The sequence below is a fragment of the Sorex araneus genome, chromosome 3 (genome assembly GCF_027595985.1).
Source record: "Sorex araneus isolate mSorAra2 chromosome 3, mSorAra2.pri, whole genome shotgun sequence".
Taxonomy (NCBI): domain Eukaryota; kingdom Metazoa; phylum Chordata; class Mammalia; order Eulipotyphla; family Soricidae; genus Sorex; species Sorex araneus.
In genome coordinates, this window is record NC_073304.1 from 27,626,302 (window position 1) to 27,647,269 (window position 20,968).

General features: G+C 40.1%; 1 protein-coding gene across 7 annotated transcripts in view; it reads left to right on the forward strand.

The window, feature by feature from the left end:
* NUMB (NUMB endocytic adaptor protein) overlaps nucleotides 1-20,968 on the forward strand; it is a 147,248-nt gene that overhangs the window by 74,679 nt on the left and 51,601 nt on the right. For all 7 annotated transcript variants that reach the window (XM_004612293.2, XM_055130737.1, XM_055130739.1 and 4 more), the window contains one exon: nucleotides 13,354-13,495. In XM_004612293.2, the coding sequence (XP_004612350.1) occupies nucleotides 13,370-13,495 (126 nt within the window). In that variant the 5' untranslated portion in view covers nucleotides 13,354-13,369. The remainder of the gene's footprint in view (nucleotides 1-13,353; nucleotides 13,496-20,968) is intronic.

Here is a 20,968-nt window from a genome sequence, read left to right on the forward strand (position 1 = left end):
TGGGCCACACTCAGCTGTGCTCAGGATATATTTCTGCCTGGCTCAGTGATTAGGGAACCATATTCAGTGCTGATGATTAAACTGGGATTGGCTGTGTACAAGGCAAGTGCCTTAACTTCTGTACTATCTTTCTGGATTCTGTTTTGAAGTTTTCAAACTTTCGTATTTTTGGATTTGGGGCCAAAACCACGCCCAGGCCTTACTCCTGGCTATGCGCTCAAATACCACTCCTGGTGGAATTGGGGGATCATATGGAGTGCTGGGGATGGAACCTGGTGCAAGACTACCTGCTCACTGTTGCTCTGGCCCAGTTTTTAAGTATTTTATATAAAGTTATTTAAAGTATTATTTTGTTATCCTTTATGTTTCTCTTATCTATACGTATTTTATTCCTAATATTTTGTGTATTTTTCTCCTTCTGTGTAGTTTCTCTCCTTCTAGCATCAGCTGTTAGAATTTTTATTAGTTGTTTTGAAACACCGGGAGTGCAGGGGTCACTCCTGGTGTTTGTCCAGTTGTGGCATTAATTTTGACTTGGTTATTCCTTTGCCATCTTGTCAGTTCCTTAATGCTTTTAACATTTAAGTAATTTTTTTCCTTTTTTTTTTCTGTCTGTTGTTACCAGAAGTCACACACAGTAGTGTTGAAATGAAGTCATACACTTGGTTTGGGTTCATACTCACTTGGGTTGCATTGCTCACTGTGGATTGCACACTTGGTTGTAGTGCTCATATTCAGGAACTGCATCTTTTTGTTGTGATCCAGGGGTCACAGACAGTGCCACTTGACATATGGAGCAGTGCCAGGGGTCGTATTTGTGACCTCATGCCATTGAACCATGTTCTTGGGCCTGGAAATTAAAATTTGTGGGTGGGGGAGGTGTCTACTATGCATGTTCACTCCTGGAATTCCCAGTTAACTAGTTCAGGTTGTTCAGTGCTAGGGCCCATGGATGCAGAGCTGCTCAGGCCCTGTGGTGCTAGGGGTCACCAGGGCACATCTGGTGGTGCTCAGGGGCCTCCTTATGGTATTCCAGGGGCAATGTGGTGCCAGGGGTTGAACTCTGGTTCTGTGCTTGCGAAGCATGTGCCCCAGACCGGTAACCTATCGCTTTTAGTGATTTTCAAAGAGAGAGTTGGGTGAATAATTTAGCTTACTTATGTGTTAAAGTGGTGTCTTATTTTCCTTGCACCCCCTCCCCCCATTCCTTTCTACCAGAGGTTCCCAAAGTTATTTGGCCTGTTTCCTTCATTTCAGAAACAGCATTACTCAGTGCATCCTTGGAAATCTACCCTCTTTAAGCAAACAAAGTGCCCTCAGTTGCACCTAAGGATATTACCATCTTTCAGGATGATTCTAGTGCCCCCACCTATGGATCAGTATTACCCACTTTGGGATACATTGTTTTAGATAGATAACTTTAGATAGATAAAAGATGGGGTTATTAGCCCCATCTTTTAATATAATAATCATTTAAAGCAATACGTTAGTAAGTAGTCTTGAATAGAAGGCTGGAGAGATAATACAGCGGGTAGGGCGCTTGCCTTGAATGCAGCTGACTCAGGCTTGATCCCTGGGATCCCATGTGGTTCCCTGTGCACTGCCAGGAGTAACCCTGAAGCCTCACAAGTGTGTCCCCAAAACCAGCAAATAAGAGTCTTGAAACAGTTCTCAGTATTACATATTTAAAGTGGTATTTTTCAATTGAATATTTGTGAGATAGAGTGTTACAAAACTGTTCATGATTGAGTTTCAGTCACACAATGATCCAACACCCATCCCTTCACCAGTGTACATTTCCCATGACCAATGTCCCCTGATTCTCTCCCACCATCCCCCAACACCCCTCTATTCCCTCTCCCCTTCCCCCCCCCCACCCCGCCTGCCTCTATGGCAGGAACTTTTCTTTTTTTTCTCTCTCTTCTTTTGTTGCATTCTGGTTTGCAATACAGGTACTTAGAGGTCTTATTTTTTCAGGGCATTCAGTTTTTTAATTGGGAAGATGAGGCTGGAGTAACTTTTCAAACTGGGTGGCAGTTTTGGGGTGTGGGACATGACTGCTGAAACTTCTGGAACTGAGGCTTTTGATCTCTTTTGAGATTTATTTATGGGTCTCTGAAGCAAGGCTGGTAACAGAGCTTATGTAGTGGTGCTGGAGTTGGTTTGTGGGAGTGACTAATGGTGCTTCCAGGAGTACAGGTAATGGGTAGAGGTAGTCCATCCTGACCCCGAGAAAGCCTGGAGATTTCATTCACAAAACCTGCATACCCAAATTTTCAACAGATTATATCTTGGTGAGCTCCATCTTGAGACTGTGGAGTCCGGCTGGGGGCATAGCAACAATTTAGGATCACGGGAACAAGTGCTGCCAGAAGGTCTGTTTGGGCGGGCACAAGGCTGACCCATCCTCCTCCAGTTTACCCTGGTCTGTTCAGCTGTGTATAGGTTCGAGATTAACTATGACTTTTGATCTCTTTTGAGATTTTATGGATCTCAGAAGCAAAGCCGATAAATTAGCTTGTATAAATGAGTCAGAAGTGGTTTGTCGTTGCGGCTCTGACATACCTAACCTTTGGCCATTTAATTTCTTGGGAGACTTGATCCCAAGTTGTTGGAATCTGACCAGAGGCACAGCGGCAATTTTTGGGTATCAGGAAGCTGAAAACACCATCACTGCTGATGCACTCACCGTGCCACAAGTACAGTTTGACCTGCTGGCAGCACTACACCCTGTTTAAAGTGTTTTGATTTGCTATTTTAATATTCCTTAGGCTTTTGGAGATATGACCAATGATTCATAAGTCAGTAAAGATTTCTGATATATATGGATTCAGAAAGTTTTGCCTTTTATATTTCATTTTTATAAATTTTTAAATTTTTTGCTTTTTGGGTCACATTTGGCGATGCACAGAGGTTACTCCTGACTCAGGGGACCATATGGATGCTGGGAATTGAACCAGGATGCTGGGAATTGAACCAGGGTTGGCCATGTGCAAGGCAAACGCCCTACCCGCTGTGCTGTTGCTCCAGCTCTGTCTTTTATATTTTAAAAATGAAATTATAGCTTTTGCCTTTTGAAAAAAATCAAGATTTTTTTTGGATTATAAATTAAAAAAAAAAGACTGGACCATGTGTTGTATACAAAACTAAGTAATTTTTTTTTCTTTTTGAGTCACACCCATTGATGCTCAGGGCTAACTCCTGGCGGTGCTCGGGGGACCATATGGGATGCTGGGAATCAAACCCGGTTGGCCGCATGCAAGGCAAACCCCCTACCCACTGTACTGTCGCTACAGCCCCAAAACAAAGTAATTTAGAAAAGCTAAAAATAAAACTGTAGACCAAGATGGAGATAATAAGAAATCAAATAAGAGTATTGAGTGGTCATCCTGTTCAGTCTCTAGTCACTTTCAGCACGCATCTCCCTTCCCGAGCAGGATCTTCAATCACATATTACTTGGTGTTCCCCTCTCTATCTGGGATGACTTTCCCCCAGCGTGTGAGGCCAGCTTCCAAGCTATGGAGCCAACCTCCTGATATTATATACTACTATTCTTGTGTATTAGTCTCCTACTCCGTTGTTCTATATTCCACAGATGAGTGCAATCTTTCTATGTCTATTCCTCTCTTTCTGGCTCATTTCATCTAGCATGATACTTTCCATGTTGATTCACTTATATGCAAAGTTCATGACTTCATCCTTCCTAACTGCTGCACAGTATTCCATTGTATAGATGTACCAAAGTTTCTTTAACCAGTCATCTGTTCTCAGGCACTTGGGTTTTTTCCAGATTCTGGCTATTGTAAACAGTGCTGCGATGAACATTTAAGTGCAGATGTCATTTCGACTATACTTTTTTGTTTCTCCAGGATATATTCCCAGAAGTGGTATTGCTGGATCAAATGGAAGCTCAGTTTCTAATTTATGACAGTTTCTAACAATATGAGAGTCGTCCATATTGTTTTCCAAAGGGGCTAGACCAGTCGGCATTCCCACCAGCAGTGGAGAAGGGTCCCCTTCTCTCCACATCCTCTCCAACAGCGATTGCTTTTGTTCTTTTGGATGTGTGCCATTCTCTGTGGTGTGAGGTGGTATCTCATGGTTGTTTTGATTTGCATCTCCCTGATGATTAGTGATGCAGAAAATAAAAAAGCTGAAAAGCATTTTTTCATGTGCCTTTTGGCCATTCGTATCTCTTCCTTGGAAAAGTTTCTGTTCATTTCTTCGGCCCATTTTCTGATAGGGTTGGATGTTTTCTTCTTGTAGAGTTCAACCAGTGCTTTATATACCCTTGATATCAACCCTTTATCGGATGGGTATTGGGTGAATATCCTTTCCCATTCTGTAGATTGCCTTTGAATTCTGGTCACTGTGTCTTTGGCTGTGCAGAAGCTTTTTAGTTTAATATAGTCCCATTTGTTTATCTCTGTTTCTACTTGCTTGCTTAGTTCCTTGTCGTCTTTGAAGATACCTTTAGCTTCAATATCGTGAAGGGTTTTGCCGACCTTGTCTTTGATGTACCTTATGGATTGTGTTTTGTGCATGGTGTCAGGTCAAGGTCTAAGTCCATTCTTTTGCATGTTGTCCAGTTATGCCAGCACCATTTGTTGAAGAGACTTTCCTTGCTCCACTTCACATTTCTTGCCCCCTTATCAAAGATTAGATGATCATACATTTGGGGTTGTGTGTAGGGATATTCCGCTCTGTTCCATTGGTCTGCGGCTCTGCCTTTGTTCCAGTACCATGCTGTTTTAATTGTTACCACTTTGTAGTAAAGTTTAAGGTTGGGGAGGGTGATGCCTCCCATCATCTTTTCCCCAAGAATTGTTTTAGCTGTCCATGGGCATTTATTGTTCTATATGAATTTCAGGATTGCTTGATCCGTTTCTTTGAAGAATGTCATGGGTATCCTTATAGGGATCGCGTTAAATCTGTATAATGCTTTTGGGAGTATTGCCATTTTGACAATGTTGATTCTCCCTATCCATGAGCAGGGGATATGTTTCCATTTCCTCATGTCCTCTTTTATTTCATGGAGTAGTGTTTTATAGTTTTCTTTATAGAGGTCCTTTCCTTCTTTAATTAAGCGATTCCAAGGTATTTGATTTCCTGGGACATGATTGTGAACGGGATTGCTTTTTTCATGTCCCTTTCCTCTGTCTCATTGTTTGCATATAGGAAGGCCATGGATTTTTGGGTATTGATTTTATAGCCTGCGACTTTACTGTACATGTCAATTTCTTACTAGAGCTTTTAGGCTTCTCTAGATATAGTATCATATCATCTGCGAATAGTGAGAGCTTGATTTCTTCCTTTCCTACCTGAATCCCCTTAATATCTTTTTCTTGCCTAATGGCTATTGCTAGTACTACCAGTACTATATTAAAGAGAAGTAGTGAGAGTGGGCATCCTTGTCTTGTCCCCGATCTTAGAGGAAAGGCCCTTTGTTTTTCCCCATTGATGATAATGCTTGCTATAGGTTCGTGGTAGATGGCTTTGACTATCTTGAGGAAAGTTCCTCCAAAACCCATTTTGGTGAGAGTTTTTATCATGAACGAATGTTGGATCTTGTCAAATGCTTTCTCTGCATCTATTGATATGATCATGTGGACTGAACAAGATGACCACTCAATACCCTTATTTGGAACCACAACACCCAAAAGGAAAGAGAGATATCAAATTGGAATGCCCCGCTACAGAGGCGGGGTGGGGTGGGGGGTGGATACTGGGTTCATGGGTGGAGAATGGACACTGGTGGAGGGATCGGCTCTTAAACATTGCATGAGGGAAAAACAAGCACGAAAATGTGTGAATCTGTAACTGTACCCTCACTGTGACTCACTAATTAAAAAGTAAATAAATTTAAAAAAAAAAAAGAAATCAAAGATTGCTTTGAGGCCACTTTTTCAGTGGCTCTTTCTTCCACAGATTTTAAATAACCAATATTATATATCCTTGAATAAGTTTCTGGAAGATTAATTTTGTGTTGATAATAAAAAGAATTTTTTTCTATTGTCTTTTCTTACTCCTACCCCTTCTTCCCAGTTTTTCCTTCTATTCTCCTCCCTTTTTCTCTTTTCCTCACACTTTTAACATCTGAAGCTGGAAGGCATTTATATTAGAATGCATCTTAACTATTTTAATGGTATTTTACAGTTAAAGAACTATTATTATCAATTTGACAGTATTATTTTCTTAGTGGAACATTTTGCTGTTGTTGGTGTCTTAGCTTTGACATTTTTATCTAACTACCATAACTCTTCATTCTGCCCTACTCCTTGCTTGAAATGCCTGCATTTTGTCTTTTCTGTCCTATGCTGTATTGTTTAAGATGTTAAGAAAAGAAGTGGTCTTTTACCTTCTTCCAACACCAACTCTGTTGGATGCAGGGTTTTATTTAATAGATATGGGACATGTGTAATTATATTAAATCATAACACAGGCTGTGATATACTTTTGTTAGCAACTAATTTTACTTTCCTGTTTTTGGGCCACACCTGTTTTGGCTATTACCAGGGCTTGCTTTCGGCTCTGTGCTTAGGGATCACTTCTGGCAGTGCCCACTGGCTTCTCTCTCTGGCCCTTAGTACTGCCCCCCCCCTTCTTTTTAGCTTCTTTATGAGAGGAGATTAATACTTCAATTAAGTTAATTTTGGGTAGAATAGAATTCAAATTTAAGGCTTTAAATAAGTATATACTTAGCAAATTAATTTGTTGGATGGATGCTTAGTCATTTGAATGTTCAAGAAAGAGCGTCACCCAAAAGTAGTCACAAGTATAAAGCACAGTCCCAGAGATGAAAAGGATAGTGTTAAAGATTTACAGAGTGTGGACGAGGCTGAGTTGGATTCCCAACACTGCTGGGTGTTCCTGTGCTCTGCCATGGTGTACCACCCCAGCACAGCTAGCTGTGAGCCCCCCTCTTTTTTTTCTTTAAAGAATGATAGGAAATGGTATTTAGAAGGAAGACCTTATTGGTGAGAAATCACTTAGCATGGTATCTAATGTATGTTGGAAACTGAAGTACTTAAAAGATATGAGAGAGAAGCATCAGGTAGAAAAAACCATGTATCAAAGAGAGAAAAAGCTTGCAGTTATTGAAAGGTATATATTTAGTTGGGATATTCATGTCAAATTAAGAAGCAGGCAGTTCAAATGTGGATTAAGAACTCATTTGACTGGGCTGGAGTAATAGTGCAGCAGGTATGGTGCTTGCCTTGCACACAGCCAACCTTTCAAACCGTCAGCACCATGTATGCTCCCCCATCCTGCCAGAAGTGATCGCTGAGTGTAGAGCCAGGAATAAGCCCTGAGCATCAGCAGATGTGGCCCCCAAACAAACAAATAAAAAAATACCTCTTTGATCAAAAAACAATGAGGATACGAATGCTGTCCCCAAATATATACAGTATTTCTGGAGACAGAAATAATTAAGTGTAATACCAAGGAAAAAAAACAAAACAAAAAGCAGGGAGGAACTCTACCTTGATTTGCTACCATTTATGAACATTTATGATACTCTTGGCAGTTTTAATTACTACTTCTTAGGCATTGTGAATTATTATGTCAGACTGAATCCCTGGATGCTGATTTGAATATGCATTAGAAAATTAAGAACTGGTAAACTGTTTCTTGATCCATTTTACATTTTTAAAGATTACACTGGCTACTCTATGTACATAGTTGATCAGAAGGAGACAGTGGAAGAAACTTGGTAGCTTATACCAGTTTGGTAAGAGACAGTTTTTCTGGAAGATGTTTTTGATGGTGGATATGAAGAGCAGTGAATAGATTTAAGATATATCTTATAAACTTCATGCTTATGATGAAGTAAGGGGAGAAGGTTTTAAGGAAAAGAATCACTTTAGAGAAGGAGTTAAAAAAATCAGAAACAAAGTTATTTGTCAGTTAAGGAAGCAGAGTTGTTTTTAACTTTATTTCTATAATTTTTCCAGTGGCATTTCTGTTTCTCTTTCACTCTCCTTTAAATCTTTGGAACCAAATAATGTTTTTATTCTAGCTTGCCTCTCCAGATTTCGGCACCTTTTTTTTCATCCCACACTTGACAGATGCTTAGAAGAGGAAAGTCAGCGTGAAAAGTAGGCTAGCATTCTCAGCAGTTCTGCCCTTTTTCATCAAGATGTTCCTTGCTAAATCAGTCTAAATTAATTTTGTTCTATAAGTAGTGGTTTAATTCTTCAGGAATACTGTCCTATTGAAGTTAGTGTATGCATTTGCATATTGTCCCTTTAGGATTGATGGGTATATGTATTTTTATTAAGTCTTAACATGCCTTAAAAGTGAAATATTGCTGAGTGATGAATTCAGCTCACCAATTGTTTTCTCAGTTGAAAGGCAAGTGATCAAATGAAAGGTACAATTTCTTGTTAGGGGACCAGGGATATGGTTCAGCTGTTGAGTATGTGAGGCCCTGGATTTGATGTCTTAGCACCATGAAAAAAGGACTTTTCCAACCTGGAGGTTACTTTTGCATATTGTTGTGTAAATAGGCCACACCTCACCCTCACCTCAAAGAAGAGAAAAGAAAAGAAAATTGATAGAAAATCCTCTGAGATTCTAAAAATTGTTTAGGAATCTGGCTCCAGAAAGTACACAGAGATCCATACACATTTAGATTTGTAGATGACCTTTGGTACTGCTGAGTCTGAGGAGATACAAGATGCCATGGTTAAAAACATCTGGTTTAAATGGTAATCAGGAATGAGTAGTATGTGACAGAGTTTTGACATTTAATAGTGAACATGTTCTCTTCTCAAATACCAATCTTTAGAACTGCTAACCCTTAATTTGTTTTGTTTTTAAACCTCTGTTCTGACAGCTGATAAATCAAAATGATTTTTAGTTTTACCTTCAAAAATTGAAATGGTCTGTTCTTAAAATTTTTTCTTTGAAAATGCAGTGGATGGTACATTTCTGAAATAGGGCAATACAGTATTCAGGGTACCCTAATATAGATATCATATTAATAAAATCAAATGTGAATAAATATTGAACTGAAATGTAAACAGTTTTCAAATTCACTGATACATAGATTTACACAGGAACTGAAAAAGTATTTTCTTTGGGAATTAGAGGTTTGGTTTTGTTTTGGGGGAGGAAGAATGAAACATACCAAACAGTGCTCAGGGCTAACTCCTGGATCTATGCTCTGGAATCACTCCTACTAGGTCAAGGGGGACCATATTTAGTGCCAGAGATTGGATGCTGGTTGGTCACATGCAAGCAAAAGCCCCACCACCTGTACTTGTATTTCTGGCCCAAGAATTTGGTTTTAAAACCAGCCCTTTCATTCTATTTTCATGAATCTGTATGTAAATTAATTCATTACAAAAACTATGCACTTACTCTTGTTGGCTTTTAGGCCACAGCCAATGGTGCTCTGGGCTTCTTGGTCTGTTGTTTGTAGGTCACTCCTTAGATTGCTCAGGGGGCCACATGCTAGGCATGAACCTGGGCCTCCTGCGTGCAAAGCATGTGCCCCAGCTCATTTAGCTATATCTCTCGTCTCAAACTATGAACCTTTAAAATAGATCTTTATTTCATTTATTTATTTATTCATTTTATTTATTTATTTATTTATTTATTTATTTATTTATTTATTTATTTATTTATTTATTGCTTCTTGGGTCACACCCAGTGATGCACAGAGGTTACTCCTGGCTCTGCACTCAGGAATTACTCCTGGTGGTACTCAGGAGACCATATGAGATGCTGGGAATCGAACCCCATTGGCCGCGTGCAAGGCAAACGCCCTACTTGCTGTGCTATCGCTCCAGCCCCTAAAATAGATTTTCTTAATCCCTTAAGTTAAACACTGGACTGACAGTTATTGGACTGTTGGTGATGCTGTGTTTTGTTGCTATTTATTTGACTTACTGCCTATGTGAACACCAAGACTGTGACAACGGTTATAAATTGTTTTCTCCTTGGGAAATTATGCCATGAATGTAATCCAGAATTCTTAGAATTTATTGGTTAATGCCTTACTTCCAAGTTCCTTAGGCATGCTGAGAGTTCAGAACTCCCTTCTTTTTTTTTTCTCTTTTCATGTTTTGGGGAGAGAAGGTGGTTTGGGTGATGCTCAGGAACTACTCCCCATTCAGCTCAGAGTTCTTTCTGGCAGTGCTGGGGGAATTGTGTGGTATTGGGGATCAACCTTTATCAGCCACATGCTATCTCTCTGACCTAAACTTTTGAAAGCATTTTAAAAGCACTGTACATCTTGAATGCAAGTTTCATATCCAAAGAAAAATTAAAAATAAAAGAAGCAGTTCATAAATGAAAGACTTGGGTTGGAGAAGTAGTACAGGGGATAGATGCTTGCTTATCTTTTATGCATCTCAACCCTGGTTGGATCCGTAGCACCACATATAGTTCACCAAGCTTCACCTGGAATGATCCTTGAGCATAGAGCCAGATGGTGGTCTTTTCCCCCAAAGGAACATTTGATGCTGTAGTTCATTATTTTCTTTTAATAAAATAATTTAATATGGAACTTTTAGCTTAGATTTTCATAGATGGACTTTTGTTTTGTTTTGTTTTTGGTATTTTTTTTTTTTTTGCTTTTTGGGTCACACCCGGTGATGCTCAGGGGTTACTCCTGGCTCTGCACTCAGGAATTACTCCTGGTGGTGCTCGGGGGACCATATGGGATGCTCGGAATTGAACCTGGGTTGGCCATGTGCAAGGCAAACGCCCTACCCGCTGTGCTATTACTCCAGCCCCTGGACTTTTTTTAAGACGGAGTGCAAATGTACATTAATGTAGTTTTAATTCCTTATAGTTTTTTCTGTAGAATTATGGAGTAAAAGTATGGTACATACAGTGAAATTGAGTGTTTTTGCACTCAACTATATTGTTTAGAGAACAATCAGATAAAATTGAGAGTTTAAAAAATTACATTTATTGGTGGGGAGTGGTCAGGGCTCACTCCTGGTATTGTGCAGGATTATATGCAGTGGTGGGACTGAACCTGGATTGGCTGCATGCAAGGAAGTGCCTTAAACCCTATACCATCTTTCTGGCCCTAAAAGTTTAAAATCTAATTAAATTTTGTCTTAGATGCTTTCTGGTGTTCTACTCAGTTTCGCTGTACAGTATCTTTTTGCTTTCCATAGTAGGAACATGCATATAATTCTAGAGCTAGATATTTTACTCAGAACATAGCTCCTAAACATAAACTAATGGCTTCATACTATAGGTGCTCTACCCAACCCCTGTGCCTATATTTTGACTGTTATGTTTAAAAAAAAAAAAGAGTATATCAAGGAAAGCCATAGGATTCTGTTTTAGAAATCTCTTTTAAAATAGACACTTGGGGGCTGAAGTGATAGTAGGGTGTTTACCTTGTACGTGGCTGACCCAGGTTCGATTCCCAACGTCCCATATGGTCCCCTGAGCACCGCCAGGAGTAATTCCTGAGTGCAGAGCCAGGAGTAACCCCTGTGCATCGCCAGGTGTGACCCCCCAAAAAAAATAAAATAAAATAAAATAGACACTCAAATAGGGTGGTTAGAAATCAGTGATCTACTTTAAAACAGGAATGACGTCCTGCTTTTCAAGTCCTCCAATTATATAACATTTTGTAAACTCTAAAATATACATTTGAGAAATACTTTAAATGAATTTTTACATTGCCATTCATTTGTCTGAATTTTTACCTTTTAAGAAGATGTGTGAAAGATTGACTTGTCTCTGTAAATTAGATAATTTAGTAATAGTTCTGCTGTGGCACTATGCATCTTAAAATAAAAAATGATTATCCTCAGAATGCAAACTTTAATTTTAAAGCCTTTCATTGGTGTCATGTGGAAATTAATGTTCAATCTTTTGCTATGTAACAGTTCTGACAGAGAGGATGTTCCCTTTATATAGCCTTGTCACATCATTTTCTCAAGTTAAGATCATTTTTAGAATGATTGAGGCAGTGGGACCAGAGGTACAGCAGGTAAAGCACTTGCCTTGTACCTGGCTGATCCAGACTTAATCCCCAACCAACATCCTATGTAGTCCCCTGGGCACCTCTAGGAGTGATTCCTTGGTGCAGAGCCAGGAGTAACCCCTGAGCATCACTGAGTGTGTTTCCTCCGGAACCCCCCTCCCTCCAAAAAGGAATGGTTGAGGTGCTTAAATCCATCGGGGAAAGGATAAGCATGCTGCTTAAAAGAAACTGGATGCATTAGTTTCAGATTTTGAAATTTGCTCCTTAAAGGAATACTTGGTCATTGTTCGTTGAATCTTGAATGTCCTATTACTCTGGGTTAGATCTCCTCCCTTCACTGTAGTTTTGTGATTTCTGCTGTACCTCTGGAAATTATAGGTGTCTTTTTAGTAACAAAACTAGAATCTACTTTAATACCTACGTTAATGTATATTTAATAATGAAACCTTGACCATTGTTATTAAAAGCTATCACTTTTCTCTTTTGCTCATGATTACACATGCAGGTACATTTGATATACATTTTGTAAGAGCCTTCAGAATTGAATCCTCATTGAATTTTCATAAATCTATTTTAAGAAAACTTAATTTTTTTCTAAAACATCTTTTATTAATAGGTGATTGTATTCCTTGCTTTTTTTAGTCTCTAAGTCCCAAATGTTCGTGTTTCATATTAAATTTTTGGTATTAACTGTAAAGTTTTCAGAAATTATAATTTAACTTATAAGTAAAAATTTCATTTTTAAGAGATGGAATGGATTTAGAAAAGTCAAGCAACTTAGGATACTCATTGGATTATCATAACTGAAGTGCTTAGAAGTTCTTAGAATAGGCTTTCTCTTCAAGCCCATGTTCTCCCTTAAACACGGGCCTCCTTGTCTCTGTTTTTCTTTGCTTGCTTATTACCAGTCTAGAGCAGCCTATGTTCTCTGCTGAACAAATTTCTTCTCATTCTCTCCTTCACATCTAAGCAAGTGTTTTTGTTCTAAGCAAGTTTTGTTCAATAAAAACTACCTTGCTTTTCTCCCTCCCTCGGTCTCTCTCTCTCTCTCTCTCTCTCTCTCTCTCTCTCTCTCTCTCTCTCTCTCTCACACACACACACACACACACACACACACACACACACACAGAAATACTATCTCTTCAGACCTAGTAGTAGAGGTTATTGTTGCTTTACAGAATATAGTATCTTAGATGTCTTTTAAAAATAAGGGGTTTTTTTGTTTGTTTTTGAGAACTTCTAATTATTCTAGGAGTAATTGAGGGTTGTTTCCCCATAAACCAAAATCTTTTAGTTTGGATCATCTTAGTTTTTTAATAGTTTGCTAATACTAAGTTTTAATGTGTGATAAGGCAATAAACTTCTTTTGCATAACATTTTTACTCTGCAGGTTGTAAAAAATTAAAATGAATAAACTAAGGCAAAGTTTTAGAAGAAAGAAAGATGTTTATGTTCCAGAAGCCAGTCGTCCACATCAATGGCAGACAGATGAAGAAGGGGTTCGTACTGGAAAATGTAGCTTCCCAGTTAAGGTAAGAGTTCATGTGTGGAAAGAATTGATAGAAAATTGGTATGAGAAAATCTTGTTAATTGGGGCAATTAAATAAGAACCCTTTGGGTCTTAAGGGATAATACAATGATTACAACACTTGCCCTGCATGCAGCTGCAAGTGCAATAAAAAGTTATATTTTGTATGATTTGCATAACAAGGCTTACTCATTTATTTGCCTTTGGTTTGATTTGTATGTGGAATTTTGTTTTTAAAATGGGGGAGACAGGGCTGGGGGTGGGGTGGGGGGTGACTCAAAGAATAAAGCTCCCGCTTTGCATATGAGAGCCTTGAGTTCAGTCTCTAGCTGAGCAGGCCAGGAATGGCCCCCTGGGCACTGCTGGATTTGACAAAAAAAGATAAAGGTGAGAAAGACTTGTATAATGAGGTAAGTAAAAAATGATTTCATTTTAGACTAGAGGAAGAATACTGCTCTTTAAACAGTAACAAAGGTGGAAAATAGGGTGTAAATGCATCTAAATTTGTGCTGTTGATGACTTGGGTTTGATGGGGTTTTATTGTGCAAACATTTTCTGAGGTCGGAACAATAGTACACAGGTAGGATACTTTCCCTGCACACAGGCCAACCCACACTCAGTCCCCAGCAAGCCCTGAGCATGTCGGCTGAGGGGGGAAAATTCTTTTTCTCAAGGAAATGGGAAATAATGACATATTGAGGAGAAGAGAAATAAAATTAATTTTTGGAGACAGTATAAAAGTCATAAGAGAATAGGAGAGAACAACTTAGAGGAATGCTGTATGTAGACTGTAATCAAACAAAACTATAATTAGTTTGATCTCTCTTGTGTTTGTTTAAAATACTCTGTGCCTATTTAAGTATAACAATTTAGTATTAGACTAATAATGATTGATTAAAGTAGGTTTCAGAGCTTATCTTACAAATTTTTTTTTTTCTTTTTGGGTCACACCCAGCGATGCTCAGGGGTTACTCCTGACTTTGCACTCAGGAATTACTCCTGGCAGTGCTTGAGGGACCATATGGGATGCCGGGGATCGAACCCGGGTCGGCCGCATGCAAGGCAAACGCCCTACCCGCTGTGCTATCGCTCCGGCCCATTATCTTACAAATTTATACTAATATTTTGACAGATGCATCCTCCTAACGGAGAAAGAACTTTGGGGGGTGGGGGGGCACACCTTGCTGTGCTGAGAGGCTATTCCTGACTTGGTGCTCAGTGGACCTTGTGGTGCCACACTCAAACCCAGGCCTTTTGCATGCACAATGTGTACTTAGCCTTAACATTAAGCTGTCTCTCCAGCCCTGGAGGAGGAACTTTAATGTTAAAAGTAAAGTTTGAGGGGCTGGAGCAATAGCACAGCACGGAGGGTGTTTGCCTTGCACGCGGCCAACCCGGGTTTGATTCCCAGCATCCCATGTGGTCCCCTGAGCACCGCCAGGGGTAATTCCTGAGTGCAGAGCCAGGAGTAACCCCTATGCATTGCCAAGTGTCACCCAAAAAGCCAAAAAAACCCCAAACAAACAAAAGTAAAGTTTGACCTAAACGAGACATAGTGCTGTGCTTCCCAGATTGGGAGATTCTGTTCCCTGGAGGCACTAGATAGTCCTGGAGGATGATAATAGACTTCTGTGCACTTTGTGTTTGTTCACTTAAAGAACGTAGGTTTTTAGGGGGTGCTGAGTGATTTCTTTACCTAGAAAGGGGGCAATAGGCCAGATAAATTAGGTCACCTCTGACCTAATGATTCTCAAAATGAGATCCCCAAAGCCTTTTCATGGATCCTGAAGTTCTTCTTTTCCCCACCTATATCCCTGTGCAAGCCATATTTTATTCAAATAACTCAATCAAAACAACAGATTGCACCAGATTGAATGTAGAATAAATATGACTATTTATTTTTCTTCATTAGGCCTGATAGTAAAAAAGATTTGCAAAAAAGGGAGAAACAGTGATGCTCTTTTTTATAAATATTACTGCTTGAAGAAATATAGTTGTTATTTTTGTTGTTTTTAATTAAAAAGACATATGGATCAGGTAGAGAGCGCAAGTGTTAAGAGCACTTGCTAAGCATGTGAGACACTCTATGTTTGATCCCTCGGACCACATATATCTCAGAGCACTGCTGGACTTAGCTTTGGTATCCCCCAAGCACCTAACTATTTTGCATTCACTGTGATTCACATCACAGAGAGTGACCCCAGGACCCCACCACATAACATTTTTATTTGTGGCCCCTATTAAAAGTTGGGGGTGGGGCTCAGAGATCAGAAACATATGCCTTATATGTTCAAGGCCCTGCTTTCAATTTCAGGCATCACTAGACCCCCTGAACACTGTTGTATATAGTCCTGGAGACCCCCAAGCACAGGGTGTGGCCCTGGTAACTCCCAAATACCACTAGGTCCAAGTGTTGAACTATCTGGCTCCGTTGATTGAGTATCACCCAGAGTGACCTCTGGGCCCTCTGAGCACTGCTTGGGAAACTACCCAGGATTTATTTATGATACCAGAGAGATAGCTCTGTGGACTAATTCAATCCCTAGCACTGTGTCCCCGCAACCCCCTGCCAGGAGCAAAACCCAAGTAGGAATAGAAATTGAATACTGCTGTATTGTGTCCCAGAAATAAATAATTTTAGTGAATTAGTCTTTTTTTTTAAGTAAAATAAGCTTATTCGGAAATTAAAGGGAGGAAAAGAGAGAGATAAGTGCTCAAGAGAGAACATGGGCTTTCCCAGGGTGGAAAGTGCTAGGTACACATCCCAAGGAGGGATGCGAAGACTGTTTCCCCAGAATGTGCCCCAGAGCCTACATTCGGGGAGACATGTGGGCAAATGCCTAAAATAATTCTTATCCTTAATTTTTAATATAGTAATTATCAAGAGCTATAACAGACAAAAAGATTCTTTGCAATCCTTGATAAGTTCTGAGACAAAAATTTTTGAGAACTACTGAATTAAACGATAAAACTGAATTAAATAAGGTCGGGGGACTAGAGCAGTAGTACGGTAGGTAGGGCGCTTGCTTTGCACGTGGCTGACCTGAGTTCAGTCCCTGGCATCCCTTATGGTCCCCTGAGCACCACCAGGAGTAATTTCTCTTTTTTCTTTTTAATTTTTTTTTATTTTATTGAATCACCGTGAGATAGTTAAAAGCTTTCATGTTTGGGTTACATTCTCACAATGATCAAACACCCATCCCTCCACCAGTGCACATTCCCCACCACCAATATCCCAGGTATACCCCCACTTCCCACAAGGGCCAGGAGGAAGCTGGAAGACTTGTTTCATGAGTGGAGGGGAGAAGGCAGATGGAATAGAGAAGGGATCACTAAGAAAATGGTGGCTGGAGGAACCAGTTGGGGTGGGAGATGTGTGCCGAAAGTAGATACTAAAACAAACATGATGACTTCTCAGTGTCTGTGTTGCAAGCCATAATGCCCCAAAGTAGAGAGTATGGGAGTATGGGAGTAATTTCTGAGTGCATAGCCAGGAGTAACCCCTGAGTATCGCTGAGTGTGATCCAAAAAAAAAAGAGAAATTAAAAACCATTTAATAAGGTGATCTGCAAAGAATATGCTGGTGTGTCGGAGCACAGTTTCAGATTTTCAAGGCAAGTGCTTTAGCCACTGAGCCATTTCCTGCTCCATATTCTGTCTTTTGCTTGGTGAGTTTTGTGCATTTTAGGGTGATTATTGCCCTAAGGGGCTTAATTACTGCCCTTTCATTTATATGGTTTCCCCTGGTTATTTTCTCTCAATTTCTTTCTTTTTTTTTTTTTTTTTTTGCTTTTTGGGTCACGCCTGGCGATGCACAGGGGTTACTCCTGGCTTTGCACTCAGGAATTACCTGCTGGGATTCGAACACGGGTCGGCTGTGTGCAAGGCAAACACCCTACCCGCTGTGCAATTGCTCCAGCCCTTTGCTAGAAATTCCTAGCAGAGAGCTAGGAATTTCTTATTTTAGTATTATTCTGTATATTTCTGCTCCATAGTTTTGGTGACCACCATTTTAGAGTAAGTTATTTTTATCTGTTCTAAATGAATGTCCACTAGTGCTTCCAAATGTCATTAGGAAGCAGGATGTCTGTTATCTGTGGCCACTTGCCCACTACTTATTAGTTATTTTCCCAGTCATTGTTTGGGTGTTTTTCTGTTGTTCTTACTGTTTTGTTTCTGGGCCACACCCAATGTACTCAGGGCTTAATCCTGGCTCTGCACCCAGAAATCACTCCTAGCAGAGTTCAGGGACCTTATGTGGTACCAGGAGTCAAACCTGGGTTGGGTGCTTGCAAAGCAGACTCCTTGCCTTCTGTACTTTTCTCTCCAGCCCCTTGCCCAGTCTCAATCTTTGTTACCAAAATTGCTCCCACTTCCTAAATACCCATAATTGAAAACTTAATGGTGTTGGGCAGGAGAGATGGTATGGGAGGTAAGGTGAATGCCTTGCATGCAGCTGCTTTGGCTGTGAGCCGGGTTTTTTCCCCGATTCCACTTATGGTTCCCCTGATCACTGCCAGGGGTCACTCCAGAGCAGAGAGCTAGGAATAGCTCCTGAGCACTGCTGGCTGTGACCCAGAACCATATACCACACAAAGGGGTAGGGTGGAGGCTTGGGGGATGGAGGGGGGAGGGTAAATGTTAAGAACTTTGACTCTAATTTAGAATAAAATGGGAAGCCATCAGACAGTTTGTAGGAGAGAAGTTAAATTATTTAAAACTTAGCTTAAAAGACTAGACTAAAAAGATCAGCATGACACATACTCAGAATCAACTCTAAAAGAGTCAGGGTGATATTAGGTCAGTTAAGAGCGTTGCAAAAACCAAGTGGAATGATGGTGGCTTACATTAAGGTGCTGGTAATGAAAGTAGCAAGGAGTCAGAATCTAAATTTTGTTTATAGGTGGGACTGATAATATTTAAAATGATTAGATTTTCGGGCTGGCGGGGGCTGGAGTGATAGCACAGCAGGTAGGGCGTTTGCCTTGCACGCAGCCGACTCGGGTTCAATTCCCAGCATCCTATATGGTCCCCTGAGTACTGCCAGGATTAATTCCTGAGTGCATGAACCAGGAATGACCCCTGTGCATTGCCGGGTGTGACCCAAAAGGTAAAAAAAAAAAAAAAAGATTAGATTTGGCAATATATGCATTTCAGAAACAGATGCCAAGGAATGTGCCATGATTTTTAAACTGTTAAACTTGGAAGAGTTGGTGACATACATTATTTTGAATAAGATTGTTGTAAGATAGATAGTACAGTAGGTAGGGTGCTTGCCTTGCACACAGCTGACCCTAGTTTGATCCCTGACCCTTGAGCCCTGCCAGGAGTAAGCCCTGAGCACTGCCAGGTGTGGCCCAGGTAAGTATTTGTGCGGTTGAAATTTATTATATGTATTTAATGAATCACCGTGAGATAGTTACAGACTTACAAACTTTCATGATTACTTTTCAGTCATACAATGATCTAGCTATCATGTTTAGTCTATAATCTACTTTCAGCGCGCATCTCCCATCCCGAGCTAGCCCTCCAAGGATCATTCACTTAGTGTTCCCTTCTCTATCCCCCCAGCATGTAAGGCTGGAGCCATGGAGCGATGTTCCTGGCCCTTATCTCTATTATCCTTGGGTGTTAGTCTCCTATTTGTTACTTTATATTTCACAAATGAGTGCAGTCATTCTATGTCTGTCCCTCTCTCTTTGACTCATTTCACTTAACATGATACTCTCCATGTTGATCCACTTATATGCAAATTTCATGATTTCATCTTTTCTAATAACTGCATAGTATTCCATTGTGTATATGTACCAAAGTTTTTTAATGCGGTTGAAATTTATATGGAAAAGTAAAACTACTTTTACTTGTAGCCAAAAAACCCTGGGGAAAATGGATGGTCCACCCCCCCACTCCATCTTACGTTTCCTTCTCCTCCACCCCCCCCGGCCCCCCTCCCCCCCCCCGCACACACACACTTTATGCCATAAAGCTAGAGTCATTAAAACTGTCTGGTACTGAAATTAAGGGCAGATTCTCAGACTAGTGGAATAGAATTAGCCGTCCAGAGGTAGACCTTCAGGTATATGGATAGCTAATTTTTGACACAGGGTCTAGGTATATCCTGGATATAGGTGATATAGGATATAGGTGTATGTAATGGAGCAAGGAAAGCCTCTTAAGCAAAGAATATTGGGAATATTGGTTAGGTATATGCACTCGCACACGCACACGCACACATACACAAATGAACTGATTCCTATCTCACACTGTATACAAAAGTTAATCAAAATAGATTAAAGAATTCCATCCATATTAAAAGTATTCATACATAATACGGAGGGATGGGTGTCGGAATACTGTACGACTGAAATCCAATCCTGAACAGCTTTGTAAGGGTCTATCTCACAGTGATTCGTTAAAAAGTTAAAAAAAAAAAAGTATCCATTATAAATATCCTGGAAAATAGGCAACATATTGACTGGAGGCATTTTTAATGACTCAGTGCAATTGGCCAAGCAAACCAAAGTAAAAATTTTTCAAAAGGGATAGTGGGCATACAGCATCAAATTAGGAAGCTAGTACATGGCAAAAGAAATGTTGACTAAAATAAAAACACCACCTCTGATTATTTGAAAAGTATTTGCACAGCATACATCTGACCAAAGGGTAATATTCACAATTTATAAAGCACTCACAAAACTTACTAACAAAAAAAAAAATAACCCCAACAAAAAAATAAAAGAGAAGCTGAACAGACATTCCCTCAGGGATCCCATGTAAATGACCTATAGATATATGAACAAGAGTTCTTTATCACATATCCTCAGGGAAATGCAGATCAAAAATGATCAAAATAGTGAGATTGGCACACATCAAAAGAGTTAGAAATAACCAGTGCTTTGGGGCCAGAGCGATAGCACAGCGGGTTGGGCGTTTGCCTTGCACGCGGCCAACCCGGGTTCGATCCTCGGCATCCCATATGGTCCCCCAAGCACCGCCAGGAGTAATTCCTGAGTGCAAAGCCAGGAGTAACCCCTGAGCATCACTGGGTGTTACCCAAAAAAGAAAGCAAAAAAAAAAAAAAAAAGAAATAACCAGTGCTGGTGGGAATACAGGGGGAAAGAATCATTATATACTACTGGTGGGAATGTCATTGGTTCACCTCTATGAAAGCAGTATGGGCACTTGTCAAAAAATTAAGAATTGAGCTTCCAGGAGCCATAGAGAGTATAAGGGTTAAGGCACATCCTTTGCTTGCGGCTGACCCCAGTTCAATCTTAGTAATACATGTATCTCCTGAGTAGAGCCACATAATCCCTGGCACTGCAGAGTTGGAACTTTAAGTTTATCCTTGCGCTCTTATGTTGAACTGCTGCATTTTGGCTCAGAATACGGAGTACTTTAATCACAGGAAGGGCCTTCTGAGTACTGCTTGAAAGCCCCCTTAATTCTCAGTGCTTCCCCCCCCCCAAAAGAATTG